The 15,391-nt window shown below is 43.4% G+C and overlaps 2 protein-coding genes across 2 annotated transcripts in view; one reads left to right on the plus strand and one right to left on the minus strand.

Moving 5' to 3' along the window:
• The first annotated feature begins 6,603 nt into the window (after positions 1-6,603).
• Positions 6,604-10,459, plus strand: ficd (FIC domain protein adenylyltransferase). Its single transcript, XM_068005746.1, has 2 exons — positions 6,604-6,882; positions 8,020-10,459. The coding sequence occupies exons 1-2, from the start codon at positions 6,657-6,659 to the stop codon at positions 9,099-9,101; spliced, it is 1,308 nt and encodes a 435-aa protein (XP_067861847.1). The 5' UTR covers positions 6,604-6,656; the 3' UTR covers positions 9,102-10,459.
• A 1,409-nt stretch (positions 10,460-11,868) lies between these two features.
• sart3 (spliceosome associated factor 3, U4/U6 recycling protein) overlaps positions 11,869-15,391 on the minus strand; it is a 39,701-nt gene continuing 36,178 nt past the window's right edge. Inside the window, exons 18-19 of the mRNA XM_068005743.1 lie at positions 14,081-14,268; positions 11,869-12,526 (exon numbers count right to left, since the gene is read on the minus strand). Of these exons, the coding sequence (XP_067861844.1) occupies positions 12,337-12,526; positions 14,081-14,268 (378 nt within the window). The 3' untranslated portion in view covers positions 11,869-12,336. The remainder of the gene's footprint in view (positions 12,527-14,080; positions 14,269-15,391) is intronic.

Raw genomic sequence — 15,391 nt, forward strand, 5'->3', positions numbered from 1 at the left:
CAGGACCAGGGTACTGAGTTAGACGATCAGCCATGATCATTTTGAATGGCGAAGCAGGCCCGAAGGGCCGAATGGCCTACTCTTGATCCTATTGTCTATGTTTCTATATTACAGCATGGAAGGAGGCCATTCGGCCCATCGTGTCAGCACCGGCTCAATGCAAGAGCAATCCAGCTAGTCCCACTCCCCCGCCCTATCGCCATAGCCCTGCAGATTTTTTCCTTTCAAGTACTTATCCAGTTCCCTCTTGAAGGCCATGATTGAATCTGCCTCTACCACCCCCTTGGGCAGTGCATTCCAGGTCCTAACCACTCACTGTGTAAAAATGTTTTTCCTCATGTCACCTTTGGTTCTTTTGCCAATCTCCTTAAATTAATTCCCCCCTGGTTCTTGACCCTTCCGCCAATGGGTACAGTTTCTCGATCTATTCTGTCTAGACCTTTCTTGATTTTGAATACCTCTATCAAATCTCCTTGCAACCTTCTCTGTTCCAAGGACAACAACTCAGCTTCTCCAGTCTGTCCACGTAATTAAAGTCCCTCATCCCTGGAATCATTCTAGTAAATCTCTCCTGCACCCTCTCTAAGGCCTTCACACCTTTCCTGAAGTGCGGTGCCCAGAACTGGACACAATACTCCAGTTGTGGCCGAACCAAAAGGTTCATCATGACTTCCTTACTTTTGTACTCTATGCCTCGTATGCTTTTTTTTTAAAACCGCTTTCTCAACCTGCCCTGCCACCTTCAATGATTTGTGCACAAATACCCCCAGATCTCTCAGTTCCTGTACCCTTTTTAGAATTGTGCCCTCTAGTTTATATTGCCTCTCCTCGTTCTTCCTACCAAAATGTATCACTTCGCATTTTTCTGCATTAAATTTCATCTGCCACGTGTCCGCCTATGCTACCGGCAAAATTATATCCTCTTGAAGTCTATTACTACCCTCCTCACTGTTCACTACTCTTCCAAGTTTTGTGTCATCTGCAAATTTTGAAATTGTGTCCTGTACACCCAGTCTAAGTCATTAATATATATCAAGAAAAGCAGTGGTCCCAGCATCGACCCCTGGGGAACACCATTTTACACCTCCCTCCAGTCCGAAAAACAACCGTTCACCCCTACTTTCTGTTTCCTGTCACTTAGCCAATTCTGTATCCATGTTGGTACTGCCCCCTTTCTTCCATGGGCCACATTCTTGATGACAAGCCTACCATGCAGTACTTTATCAAATGCCTTTTGAAAGTCCATATACACCACATCAATTGCATTGCCCTCATCTACCCTCTCTGTTACCTCATCAAAAAACTCTATTGGGTTAGTTAAACACGATTTGCCTTTAACAAATCCATGCTGGCTTTCCCTAATCAATCCACGCTCATCCAAGTGACTGTTAATTCTGTCCCAGATTATTATTTTTAAAAGTTTCCCCACCACCGAGGTTAAACTGACTGGCTTATAGTTGCTGGGTTTATCCTTACACACTTTTTTGAACAAGGGTGTAACATTTGCAATTCTCCAGTCCTCTGGCACCACCCCGTTTTCTAAAGGATGTTTGGAAGATTATGGCCAGTACCTCCGCAATTTCCACCCTTACTTCCCTCAGCAATCTAGGATGCATCCCATCCGAACCGGGTGACTTATCTACTTTAAGTACAGCTAGCTATCAATGGACATTTCGAATCAAGACAACCTTCTTTGGCAGACTTGGTAATGTGATACCCGAACTAGGCAGGTCACAATACTCCAGATAAGCTGCACAGTTTAACTGGTTAAACCCCACCAGCATTCCTGCGCGCCTGTAAGTCTTGGCTCTGGTCAACCCATGTTGTGTCTCTATAGGGTGTGTGTACTCCAAATTGGGCAAACAGAAACTCTACCTGTGTGGATTTCTCAGTAGTTTAACTTGGAGACTCTAATACACAGCAAGGGTTTGTGCTCGAGACATCTAGCTGACCAAAAAAAAGTTGTAGGGTCAACTTTGTGACATAATAATCATGACAAGCTTATTGAGAAATTGGGAGTTGATAACTAAAATAATATGACCAATATATATTTTAATTATGAATATTCCAGCATTTTTTTTTGTGGACTGGAGATGAAAATCTAATTAAAGTATAAGACATCATTAACAAGAATGTTGAAGGAACATTTGCCCCTTGTTGTGTACTCAGCACATAGGACCGACAGGATGCAGTAACTTACCAATATATATTTCATAGGAAACTTCATAAGTTAATCCTATGTCTTTCTAGGCCAGCACTTTAAAACCAGTTATAATCTTTACCAGTTTTTACAGAAAATGTTGGAACTATTAGATTTCTAAGCACAAGGTATGTTTGCTTCAATTTTGGTAATTAGCCTAATATTTCTGAACATATAGAGGTATCTGTTGGGGAAGAATGGTATGTACTGGCCTGGGAGCAATGAATTTCATAGGCCAAAGAGTTCCCTACAAATCAATAAGCATGCCGTGTGAGTACGCACCATGTGGAGGTGAAAATATGTACTACTACAATGCTATGCTAGAGAACAGTGGCAAAAGATAACTTCAGCACTTACCTTAGCAAACTTCTTCAAGGTGTGAAACTTGTGCATCTAGGAAAATGACCTTCTGACCGCAGTCACCATGTTGACCTGCTCTGCAATCTTATCCCAAGCAGCCTGGACAGTTGCCTTCTGAAGAGAATTCCCCTTTGACCCAAAGATTACATGCCTATCACTCTCCTAAAGTCCCTGACATTACCTTGAAGGCCATATCTGAAAAGTCCTCCCTCTTCCCTTGTAGTCTCTTGGGACAACATGAAAGATCCATAACCAAACTGTGAACTTCACCAGCACAGCAAGTGCAGATGGCCCTTTAAAACACAGCAGCTGCTCTTAAGCTAGATAACACATGCCTCTACACTCCCAGGATGCAACCCAATCAATGCTGGGAGTGCTGTTACATTTTTGGGTCTTTACATTTGCCCTAGATTTTTCCAATTTCAGAATTTTAAATCACTCATAGATGAGTTCCAACTCCCTATGCTCTCTAAAGTGTTCACATTAACCTTGACATCTAGTAAGCTTTTGGAACATACTCAAGATAATGAACAGAAGAACTTTCCAGTTGATTTTTAACTACTGCAATTATCCTATGCTTCCGAAGGATCTCTCCTGTCTTGATAAGCAATAGCAAATAACAATTTCAGACACTGCTTAAGTTTAAATTATGATGTGGAGATGCCGGTGATGGACTGGGGTTGACAATTGTAAACAATTTTACAACACCAAGTTATAGTCCAGCAATTTTATTTTAAATTCACAAGCTTTCGGAGACTTCCTCCTTCCTCAGGCAAATGTTTCAGGATCTCCTTGAAGCCTACGCATTTATACATATAGAACAATACATGGTGTTTACAGACTGCCCCTGCAACTGCCCGTTGCCAAGGCAATCACCGTGTTCAGACAGAGAGGTGTCACCTGCAGAACCCCCGAATACACATTCAACAAAAAAACAAACAGGGAAAAAAAAAGAGAAAAAAAAGAGAGAGAGGCAGAAACATCCGGAAGGCAGAGAGAGCCAGCAAATGACCCATTATATTAAAAACAGATAACATTTGTTCGCTGGTGGGGTAACGTGTAGCGTGACATGAACCCAAGATCCCGGTTGAGGCCGTCCTCATGGGTGCGGAACTCGGGGAACACTTCAGCAGTCATGGACATTCATCCACCGACCTTCGGGTAAGCGTACTCCAAGGCGGCCTTCGAGACACACGACAACGCAAAATCGTCGAGCAGAAATTGATAGCCAAGTTCCGCACCCATGAGGACGGCCTCAACCGGGATCTTGGGTTCATGTCACGCTACACGTTACCCCACCAGCGAACAAATGTTATCTGTTTTTAATATAATGGGTCATTTGCTGGCTCTCTCTGCCTTCCGGATGTTTCTGCCTCTCTCTGTTTTTTTTCTCTTTTTTTTTCCCTGTTTGTTTTTTTGTTGAATGTGTATTCGGGGGTTCTGCAGGTGACACCTCTCTGTCTGAACACGGTGATTGCCTTGGCAACGGGCAGTTGCAGGGGCAGTCTGTAAACACCATGTATTGTTCTATATGTATAAATGCGTAGGCTTCAAGGAGATCCTGAAACATTTGCCTGAGGAAGGAGGAAGTCTCCGAAAGCTTGTGAATTTAAAATAAAATTGCTGGACTATAACTTGGTGTTGTAAAATTGTTTACAAAAGTTTAAATTAAACAAATGTATTTAACAAAATATGAACAAATAACTATCTAGCTCCTTGAAAATAAAACATCATAAACTATTCTTTTATAGAATATATAAATATATACACAGTGCTTGTGTACCTTACCGCTGATAGTGTCTTAGACTATTCTCTTTAGAATTTCAAACAGATTCCAATATTCAAACAGCTGCAGATCCTTAAGTATCCCTGAAAAAAAACAAGATTTAAATAGCTGTCAACCACATTCAAAATAAATAACTATCATAAATATGACTGAACAAATCAAACAGTTTATTTGAAAGTAGCTTGATTCCTCTTGAACTATTCAGGCAATCAAACAAAACTTGTAATATTAGTATCAAGTTTTTTTATTTGTTGTTGGGATGTGGGCAATGTGGAGAGGCAGCATTTTTGCTAGGAGTGCTCCTGAATCCTGTAAATGAGTGGACCTGCAAAATGCTGGGATGTCCCTTCTGCCCATGACAGAGCTTGTGGAGTTGCACTTCCATACAGAAATCAACCTCATAGTGTTGATACTACTTCAGATTAATTAGTAAACCAATCCACTTCCCATTAAATGCGATTAGCAGCCCTTTTAAGAGCTGCTGCCTTGTCCAGTGTTGGACCTTTTACCGAATCATTTGCAGGCCTACCTGCCTGTGCATGTTTTGAATGTAGAGAACATATAGCAATTCACTCCCTTCACCACCGCTGCACCGTGGCTGCAGTGTGTACCATCCACAGCATGCACTGCAGCACCTCCCAAACCCGTGACCTCTACCACCTAGAAGGACAAGGGCAGCAGGCACATGGGAACAACACCACCTGCATGTTCCCCTCCAAGTCACCATCCTGACTTGGAAATATATCGCCGTTCCTTCATCGTCGCTGGCTCAAAATCCTGGAACTCCCTACCAAACAGCATTATGGGAGAACCTTCACCACACGGACTGCAGCAGTTCAAGAAGGCGGCTCACCACCACCTTCTCAAGGGCAATTAGGGATGGGCAATAAATGCTGGCCTTGTCAGCGATGCCCACATCCCATGAATGAATTTTTTAAAAATTAAGGGAAAGGGCTTGCATTGCAAAATTTAGCAAAGTCCTCTGCTGTGCAGAACTGTTTTTTTACAATTCTCACAATATAAGGTTGTCTTTCAACTTTCTTTCCTGGAAAAACTATATTGATGCATTAGTTTCTGCCTGTAGAGTTAGTAGGTTGAATAACTGCAAACTGCATGGGGGCAGAAAGTTAGAGGCAAAATCTGGGAACGGCACTGGGAGGATATGACATCAGCATGGATGAAGGAACAGAGTGCCATGTGGCCAAGGTGGAAGCAAAAAAGGACTTGTTTGCTCCATCCTTGTGCCCACATCCTTGCTTTGACGTACCTTTTCCTAGCTTTGTAGGTGGGTGATGCATCTGTGCATTATTTGCTCCATAACAGTCCACTTATAATGAGGCTGTGTTCAGTATCTTTGGTAAGCAGTGATAATTACAGCAGTATTTTTTTTGTCTTTTCAATAATTGTCTGCAGGTTAGTGTCCTGAACTCTTCCCTACCCTTTAGTTGGGGACTGGTTACTGAGTCGCTGTAGTCTGGCTGATTGCTTCTGCTGGTGAGTGGAAAGCTTCCAGTAGCTTGTTTTGGACAAGGTTTTGGCTGGACTGTAGCTCAGGTGCTCACTAGGTAAAATCGCTGAGCTCGTTTTTATGTTTTAATTGTGCAGTGTCCTTCTGGTTAGCATGTAGTATGCATGTCCCAAAGTATTATGTATGAGAAAAAATACTCCAAAACACACAATGTAGTTTCAACACTCAGTTTTCTATGGGGCGGGTGCCTGCTGTACCATATAATGTAAACTACTGCAGGGCTGCTCCAGCCTGGGCATTTCCAAATTGTAAAGTAGAGGTGAAAAGTCTAGATGTGGAGATGCCGGTCATATTTACCTGAGGAAGGAGGAAGCCTCCGAAAGCTTGTGAATTTAAAATAAAATTGCTGGACTATAACTTGGTGTTGTAAAATTGTTTACAAGTGAAAAGTCTAGTTTTTGCTAAATGCTGATCCAGTTTTATTCGGTGGGCTGCAACTGAGTGGCGTTAACTCAGGTTCATAATGAACCCCCATCATCGGCTCCGCCCCATTGTTGATGCAATCTCCACTCAGGTGGCCCGGCGCGGAGCATGCGCAGTGACCATCGGGTCCGAGCATGCGCGGCAACTAACGATACGTTGCACATTGGCGACTGGCTGAGCACGGCCGACGTTGCTGTCTCTCATTGGCTTAAAATATGATTGCAATGTGTGATGGCCAATTAGCAGCCAGAAAGGGCTGCCAATGAGCGGCCAGGAGGCGGGACTCTGGGCCTGGGTCTGGGCCGGCGGGCGGGGGTTGTGGTGGTGGCGGCGGCGGCGGCGGCCCTGGTGTGGAAGCGATGGGCCTGACGGTTAGGCGCGTCTCCTTGGCAGCAGCTGTGCTGCTCGGCTCGCTGGCCGCCGTGCTTTTCCCGCAGTTCAAGGGTGGCTTCTGGCTGCTGCGATGCCGCCTCTTGGACAGCGGCCTCGGCGGGGACACGCACACCGGGCTCAGCTTGACCTACAGCGGAGTGGAGCTTAGCCAACTGGGCGAGGCCTGGGCCTTTAGGCAGAAAGCGGGGCCAGGTAAGCGCTTGGGGATCTGGGGCCCCAAACTGTCCGGCTCGGGCTCCCGGTGAGACGGCGGCGATTGGATTGTATGATGGGGAGGCGGCTTCACCTTCACCCTCGGGATCGGATCAAACTCTGACGGGGGGGCAGCAGCCGCTTTCACCGCTCCTCCAGCGGCCGGTTCGGTGCTTGATGCCCGGACCTCACAATTAAATGGCTGTGAGGGGTAGGGAGTGTCTAGCGATGCCCCAGCCATCGTGACCAGGTGGTTCCTTGAATTTGCTGTTCACTGTTTACCCCCCCTGACAGATGCTGTTAACAAGCTCCTCTTCCGGAGATTGACTGAGCGTCTCCTCTGCAGACCTGGTAACCGCTCACTTTCTCCGATGATTCAGTCATTAGTAAATAAGCATGAATGGTGACAGAAAACCTCAATAAATGGGTGCGATTTGAGAGAATTTGTTCTGTGAGGGTCTAACACCCCTTCAATAGACAGTAATCGCAGTATCACATTCAACCCAGCTGGTGCTGTGACTCAGTCGGGGAAAATTACCACTGCGACGGTGAGTCCGTCACATCTGTCCCCGTACTATATGCCGCCTGCTAAATGGTGTCATATTGGACGCTGTTCTTTGTTCCTTGTGCTTGTCTTAGCAGAGATCTACGGATTGGTTCATAGAAAGTTACGGCACGGAAGGAGGCCATTCGGCCCATCGTGTCAGTGGTTCTAACATTTTTTTTAGAAACATTTTAAATAATGCAACATTAATAGATTCAATTTCTTACCCTTTACAGGCCGCAGTGGTTTGTCAGTTTTAATGGTCTCCGCTGTCTGGCTCTATACAGCACTATACGGTACATTTACCCCATGAGCTATTAGGATAAGTCCCAGGTTTTGCCTTCTGCTGCTTTGCCAGCCTTTGAATATCTGCTGTGCAGGTGACTTGTTCCTGGTTTCAGAAACCAGCGAGTGGCAAACAAGTTAATGTTGCAGTCTGTGGAGCCTGACATAATGGCTGAGGGTCTGATTATAATGGGTTAAAGTATTTGTGTGTAATATTCCTATTCTAAAATGTCTACAATTCTGGCTTTGTGCCGGACCACACGGTACATTTAGTCCCCTCTAATTTAGAAACTGATTTTTAATTTCAGAAGTCCAGTTAGAAGCTAAAGCTGCTCTGCACCAGGCTCTGGAGATGAAGCGTTTGGGGAAGCGAGAGAAGGCACACAAACTATTCATGTACGCCCTCAACATGGACCCTGACTATGTAGATGCTTTGAATGAATTGGGTGTCTTCTTAGAAGAGGATAAGGACGTCATTCAGGCTGATCATTTATATACAAAAGCGCTGACCCTTTCTCCATGTGACGAGAAGGCACTGGTCAACCGTGACAGGACATTACCACTGGTGGAAGAAATTGACCAAAAACAATTTAGTATTATTGACCGGAAAGTTAAAAAATTGATGGCTATACCCAAAGGGAATGCAGCACTGCACCGTGTGATGGAGGAAAGTTATTACCATCATATTTATCACACTGTGGCAATTGAGGGGAATACACTGACCCTGTCTGAGATCAGGCACATCATAGAAACCAGGTACGCAGTGCCTGGGAAGAGCCTGATGGAACAGAATGAAGTTATTGGGGTTGACGCAGCCATGAAATATCTCAACAAGTCTCTGGTATCCAGAATTGGATCTGTTAATATTGATGATATTTTGCAGATTCACAGGAGAGTTTTAGGTTACGTCGACCCTGTAGAAGCTGGAAGATTTCGGACCAATCAAGTCTTTGTGGGTCACCACATCCCTCCCCATCCCAGAGATGTAAAGAAACAAATGCAGGAGCTTATCCAATGGTTGAATTCTGAAGAAGCCATGAGTCTGCATCCTGTTGAATTTGCTGCCCTTGCACATTATAAACTTGTCTACATTCATCCTTTTGTGGATGGGAATGGAAGGACAGCCCGGTTGCTGATGAATCTTATTCTAATGCAGGCAGGTTACCCACCTGTCACCATCCGCAAGGAACAGCGGGCTGAGTATTATAGTGCGTTAGACTTGGCCAACGAGGGAGATGTAAGGCCATTTATTCGCTTTATTGGAAAGTGCACGGAAATGACATTAGACTTATTGTTGATTGCAACAGCCGATCACTCTGTTGATAAAGGTTTACCTGAAGCTAATCCTAACCATTCAGATTATACGCAAACCATTCTAGTTAAAAACTAACCTGTCTCATTGCTCCACATCCTTATTTATGGCCTCTGGTGATGATAACACCAACTCAACCAATGTAAACTTTGGTTAAAATCGGTTAAAACAGCCAACTTTGGTTAAAATGGATTCCTTTACTTCAGGAACTTGCCAAGTTCTTTACTGTTCAAACTGAACAGAAACCAGCTCCAATATTAAGTGTTTCATGTGTTAGGCTTTCACTTGGGTTTATTGGGGAATCCCAAACCAGCTGTGCATGTTTGCATTTCTGTGCTTAGAATGCTGGTTACTTTCCAGTTTGAGTGCAGATCAGAGCTGCAAAAATACAATTGGATGAGGGGTCACTTTGAAAGTAATCTTGTTTTTTTTTTCAAGGTGGATTGTACAGGATGTGATTTAAACTGGTCATATTTCTGAACTTGGCTGTTCAAGCTAATTGGGACTGTATTTTGTAGGCTGTTCTGTAGAAACTCTATTTTTGTTTCACCATTTCTGGTGGTCTTATTTAAAATCTCATTTGAGAAATCAAAATCACTTTCAACAGCTAAATGAAAGGGGCAGGGGTTCTCCTAACTTGCTGAGAGTTCTGCCACCTGGGGCTGGGCAGCTGGTTTGTTTATTGATTTTGGTCTCTGTCACTGCATACTTCACTAGGAGGAGCTCCACTGGTTGGATTTCCCCTTTTACCTTCACCCTCTCCCAAGATGGCAGTGAGATACAGCTGGTCTCAATGAGCAACACCGGATGAGAGTGAATTCATGTTTAGTGCCCAGAGCAAGATTTTTTTTCGGTGGCATATCTCTGCAGCTTGTGAAAAAATAAATAAAACCAGAGTTTTTCCAACCATCCTGGTACTTGCTGCTAAAACTGCAGCATGTAGTGAAGCTGGGGTGCATGTTCTGATACTTTTAAGTAATCTCACCATTCTTTGTTTTATGCCAAACAATACTAATTCTAGGTTGCTAAGCAGAGTTCTAAAAAGGCAATGGGTTATTATTAGCGCACACTTGTAAATGTTATCCAGCTGCTAGGAATCCTGGATCGTTAGTTCCAGACAATAATGCTAGATGCAAAATAGAGAAGATTTGGATGAATAATGTGGTCTTTTCAGCTCATTGGTTGCTGTAGTTACAGTAGAAACTTTTTTTTCACCATTTCTGGTCATCTTTTACTTAAAATCTCTTGGACTCTAGTCCAAGAACCAGTGTAGAACAAACTGTTGGGCAGTAACCCAAAAGATTGTAGCTTGATTAGACATATTTATGTGAATTGAAATTGCACCTTGTACAAATAAACCCTATTTAAACAGGTTGTTAAAACATAGAATATATATAGTATTTAAGATGTAAAAAATAAAATATTTTGCAGTTTGATATTGTTTAATTTTTTTGTTTTGGTAAGCTGCTGCAGAACAATTGCTGCTGGTGGGGGAAGCACTTGCCCAAAACAGGGTTTTTGACTTTGCGATGTAATTTTTGGAACTGACTTATCTTGAGATTACTAATTTCTGCCCGAAAACAACCCAATTTCAACTTTTTCTCTTGGGCTGGAGTTTGAAATGAGCTTATAAAAACAAAATTGAAACAATGTGCTTTGAAAAGTACTTGTTCTAAATCTTTTGCTTTGTCAGCAATATGTAATCAATCCTCTCATTAAAGTAGAAAATGCCCAAACTTTTTCAAGGGTATTGCTGGAGATAATCAACTAAAACTGCACAGAACACCTGTAAAGTTCCTGCTGCTTGTCCAGCTAGGACAACCCCCACTGACTGGAAGTGATCTGGAGCAGAGTGGGAAGAATTCTAGCCCTCTGAGCTCTACCAGGCTAACTGTCAACAATACCCCACACTACCAGAGGCCTGCCTGGCTCACGGTATCAAGTCATCCACATCGAGCTGACACGGTTTCAATCTTACCCAACTGTGTCACCTTCAAGCCAAAGATACCACACTTTTCTTCCTCTTCTTGCTTTAGAAACAGGAGTAGGCCATTTAGCCTCTCGAGCCTGTTCAGCCATTCACTGAGATCATGGCTGATCTGTGACCTCGGTCCTGCTTTCTCTTCTTCTCCCCCCCCAACCTGAAAAAGAACATTTCACAAAAGTGCAACGGGGCTGACCTCATCCTAAGCTATGGACTCAAGTGAGTGATGTCGATATTGGTTGATCACTGCCCTGTGGGGTAGGGAGGTGTGCTTTGTACAGTTGTTTCTTGGGTTTGGAATGAAAGAAATGTGGTCATGAAAGGTGCTACATACACAAGAAGTCCCAAAGCGCTTTACAGCGAATGAAGTATTTTTGAAGTGTAGTCACTGTTGTAAGGTAGAAAAGGTGGCTGCCAACTAGCACACAGCAAGGTCCCAATAGCAATGTGATAATGACCTGATAATCTGCGATGTTAGCTGAGGGATAAATGTTGGCCAGGACACGAGGCAGAGTTCCCCCACTCTTTGAAATAGTGCCATGGGATCTTTTACATCCACGAGAGGCCAGAGGTGGCCGGTTAACATCTCTTCCAGAAGACAGTGCAGCATTCCCTCAGTACTGCATTGGAATGTCAGTCTAGATTTTGTATTCAAGGCTCTGGACTGGGACTTCAACCCACAGCCTTCTAAGAAAAGGCTTACACTAAGCCACGGCGATACATTCTTATCCATCTAGATTTGTACCTTATTTTGAACAGTTTTTAATTAAACACACTACCAACACTTTGAACCGGTGGAATTTTTTTTTAAACCCCATCTTAATCCTAAGTGTGATCTTTAACCAATGTTGCATTACGATGTAATTATATAAAACATTTAATCAGGAACAAAAAATATCACAGCCAAGAATATATCAAAAGGCGAGGCCAAAAGTAACAAAATAAAATGGTCCCCGTGATCCCACTACACACACACAGTTTGGGCAAAAAGAATGCAAACTAATAATAACTTCCAGGGCAATTGTTTAAAACTAACCAAGTAGCAGTTACAAAGCATTGTAAATAAAACCGACATACAAGCCATTCTCTGTAAATACAATATGGCAACTGCTTTAAAAAATTACATTTCTGAAGGAGAAAAGCAATTTGGAGCTTTCCATCATGGATATTTAACACTTGTCAAACTCTTTTAAAAAATCATTGAGATTATTTACAGTTCAGCGCTGCTCATTAGAATCCCCGTCCATATGCCTAAGGACACAAAATGGTTTCTGTAAAGGCAGTTCACATTTTTCTAGACTCTCAGCGAGTGAATGCTGTAACCGCTGGTTACTTTTTCAACAGCATCTTTGCAAAGTCTGCATTGGTCATCTTTTTGGTGTCTCCCACTATAGAGGAATCGCCCTTCATGTTTCCATCCTGATTCCTCAATGTACCATTTTCAGTATTTGTTTCTGATACAGCCAAGCGTTGTAATGCACGAGGTACAAATGCAAGTTGTGTTCGACCTTTGCCCCTCCTAGAAAAATATCAGGATTGATACAAGATACAGTTCACATGGATCAACAAGCACTTTCTGACCCTGGACACTCATTTTCATTCCCAAGCCCCCTCTCAGTTTTGTATATCTAAGTCAAGGTTCCCATTTAGTCCATTGATGTGTGCATATTGGCTGCCACTCTAGGATGAAGCACCTCTACCTTTTGTTAGTCTCTCTGCCCTCTCGTCACCTCTTGAATCCATTCGCCTTTTCCAGTCTCTGTATTTGACACTCAATTTTCTCTATTCCATTCCCCCACCCCTCCAATACAACTTCATACCATCACAGAAAATATCTGTTCTCCCAACCTCTTTCTAGATAAGTTCACTGACATTAAAGGTCTGACCAAAACCTAGCACAGGTCAAATGCTGCTTTGAGGTCCCTCCCCCCAGTTACATATTCCACGACATCCCTTGCCCTAACCTCCATGCTGGTGGCTCTCATCTTTATTCCTATCTTAGCCTGTTCCCTTATGCTTCCAGCATTTTTCTCATTTCCTAGATCCCATCTCTCATTCAAGGTACTCAAGCTCTGGCATTTTTCATTGCTGAAATATTATCCCTATATATATCATCCTCAGTGATTTCAACCTGCACCGAAACCCATACTGCACCTTCACCTTCCACTTCATAGTAATTATATCCTCACTCAACCTCTCCCACCCCAACCCTGGCTCAACGAGCCGCTCTCCATGGTTACAACCACCGACAAGACCATTTCCACTATAAACATTTCCTTGCCGGCCTCCAACCCTTCCCCATGTCGCAACAATCAGCAGCTTTTTCCCCATTTGTTCCCAGCACACTCATTTTCTCAAGATGCACCATCTGCTCCCTTGATCCTTTCCTCACCACTTAACTACCATTCCTGTACCCAATACTTTCCTAATCCTCATTCCGAGAATTGCAACCTGAGCCCATATTTGCACCATTCATAAGGGCATTGAAACCCTCCCCCAATAGCCCAAGTACCCATCCAAACAGGTCAACATTGGTCCAGGAGAGGGACACAAAATCAGAATCATTTGAACTTCTAAACTGAAAAGGTCAATTTTACAAAGTAAATATCACTCTGTTCCTACCTGAATAGAAGGACTATTTAAATATTCTTTATAAAGACTATTAACTTCAAAATGCACTTTGACAAGAGATAGAATGAGAGAGAGTTACACACACACACACAAACTGTCTAATCATTTGCAACCCACTCACTGGTTTTGACACATGCACCTGGTCCCCAGCTATAAATAGTTGGACATTTGTCCTCGTTCACACCTCCACCAGCACAAAAAGGGTAAGCTAAATAAAATTGAGCCACACATGAAACAAGAGCCTAGATTAAAATCAAACGAGAAAACACAACATTTATAAACTGTTCCTCATTCAGACTGTACCTGCAGGTATGATTGTTGTCTGAGATTAATTTCTGAATAATTTGACCACCTTTAGATGGGCAACTCCCTGGTCACTAATTCTGACTCAATGACCCACATTAGCCACTTCAATTTTTGTAACAGTTTGATCAGCACTTACGCTCCATACACCTGCCAAGGAACCAAAGAGCCAGAAGACCTGCCAGTTTCGACCTTAGTTGTCTGCTTTCTCTGTGGAGGATTACTGATGGCCACGCTGATCGTGTGATCTTTAACCACCATTCCATCCAACTTAAGAACAGCCTGAGAGGCCTGGGTTTCATTCTCGTATTCAACATACGCCAAACCCTGAAACAAAAGTCATTTCAATGCTGTTTAAACTCAAGAAATCTCAAATTAAAAGTAAGTAGGGAGTAACTAATTCACATTTATGAGTTGCGAATGTATGGGACAGTCACTTGTCAGCCAATACAAATTTTGTTGAAACATTCAGATCCCAAGAATACAAAGGTAGACAGAAAAGGATGAAAATGGTCTTCCCAGATGCTCTACAAAAATGCAAATGACAAGCCATTCAACTTGCCCTAAGGGAGTTTCCATTTCCTGCTGTATGTTCCTGTTCCCTCAAAAGGAAATTTATCTTTATCCCCCATCATGGCTTGCTCACGGTGATCCACCTTTCTCTAGAATGGACTTCTCTGCATCAATATGAAATTCCATTCTGGCAGTGTGCAAGGGAGTGAAATCAAATTGCCCTTTAAATGATAGAGGGAACACTCTGCCTAGAACTCCATCTAACAACCTGGCCACAATCTGTAAAGCCCCCACAAGGCACACTAGTTGAAGCAGTGTGCAGCAGCAGGACTGGAACTTAAAGCATTTGGTTCCCCCAGCCCTGACACTGTTAGCAAGAATCTCAAGTCATCCCCACAACTCCTGATGCCAGTGGTCACAGGTCTCACATGGAGGGTGCTGAAACTGCTATGATTAGTGAACCCATTCATTAGGTGCTACCAGGTGTTTTCATGAGAATTTGGTACTTCGCTGCCGGTGGCGAGGGAGGGAGGGAGGGGGTGGGGGGTGGTGGTGGTAGTGGCTGGCTGCCATGCAAGTCTACAGGACAGTTGGTTTGGGGCTAATTTTTTGTTGGACATCTTCAGCATGTTGTAATTGCTGTTGTAATCGACTCCGTGGCTCCCAGGATTGCCAGCACTGCGGCAGATGGTGTATCTTCTGCCCTGTCAGTTGTCAGCACCACACTTCCCACACAGAATTTCAGTAATAAGACCTAAGGAACTGTCCATCTTGTGCATTCAGTCATGGTGTCATAGTAGGTACAACTCAGGGGGAGGCCATTTGGCCCATCATGCCTGTGCCAGCTCTTTGAAAGAACTATTCAATTAGTCCCATTCCCTGACTCTTTCCCCATAGTTCTGTAAATTTTTCCCTTCAAGTATTTATTCAATTTCCT

Source organism: Heptranchias perlo, chromosome 25 (assembly GCF_035084215.1).
Source record: "Heptranchias perlo isolate sHepPer1 chromosome 25, sHepPer1.hap1, whole genome shotgun sequence".
Classification (NCBI taxonomy): Eukaryota; Metazoa; Chordata; class Chondrichthyes; order Hexanchiformes; family Hexanchidae; genus Heptranchias; species Heptranchias perlo.

Bases quoted from the DNA above. Each gene is read 5' to 3' on its own strand.
- ficd (XM_068005746.1), top strand. From the start codon at position 6,657: ATGGGCCTGACGGTTAGGCGCGTCTCCTTGGCAGCAGCTGTGCTGCTC. The intron at 6,883-8,019 runs GTAAGCGCTTGG...TTTTAATTTCAG, and splicing joins TAGGCAGAAAGCGGGGCCAG to AAGTCCAGTTAGAAGCTAAA.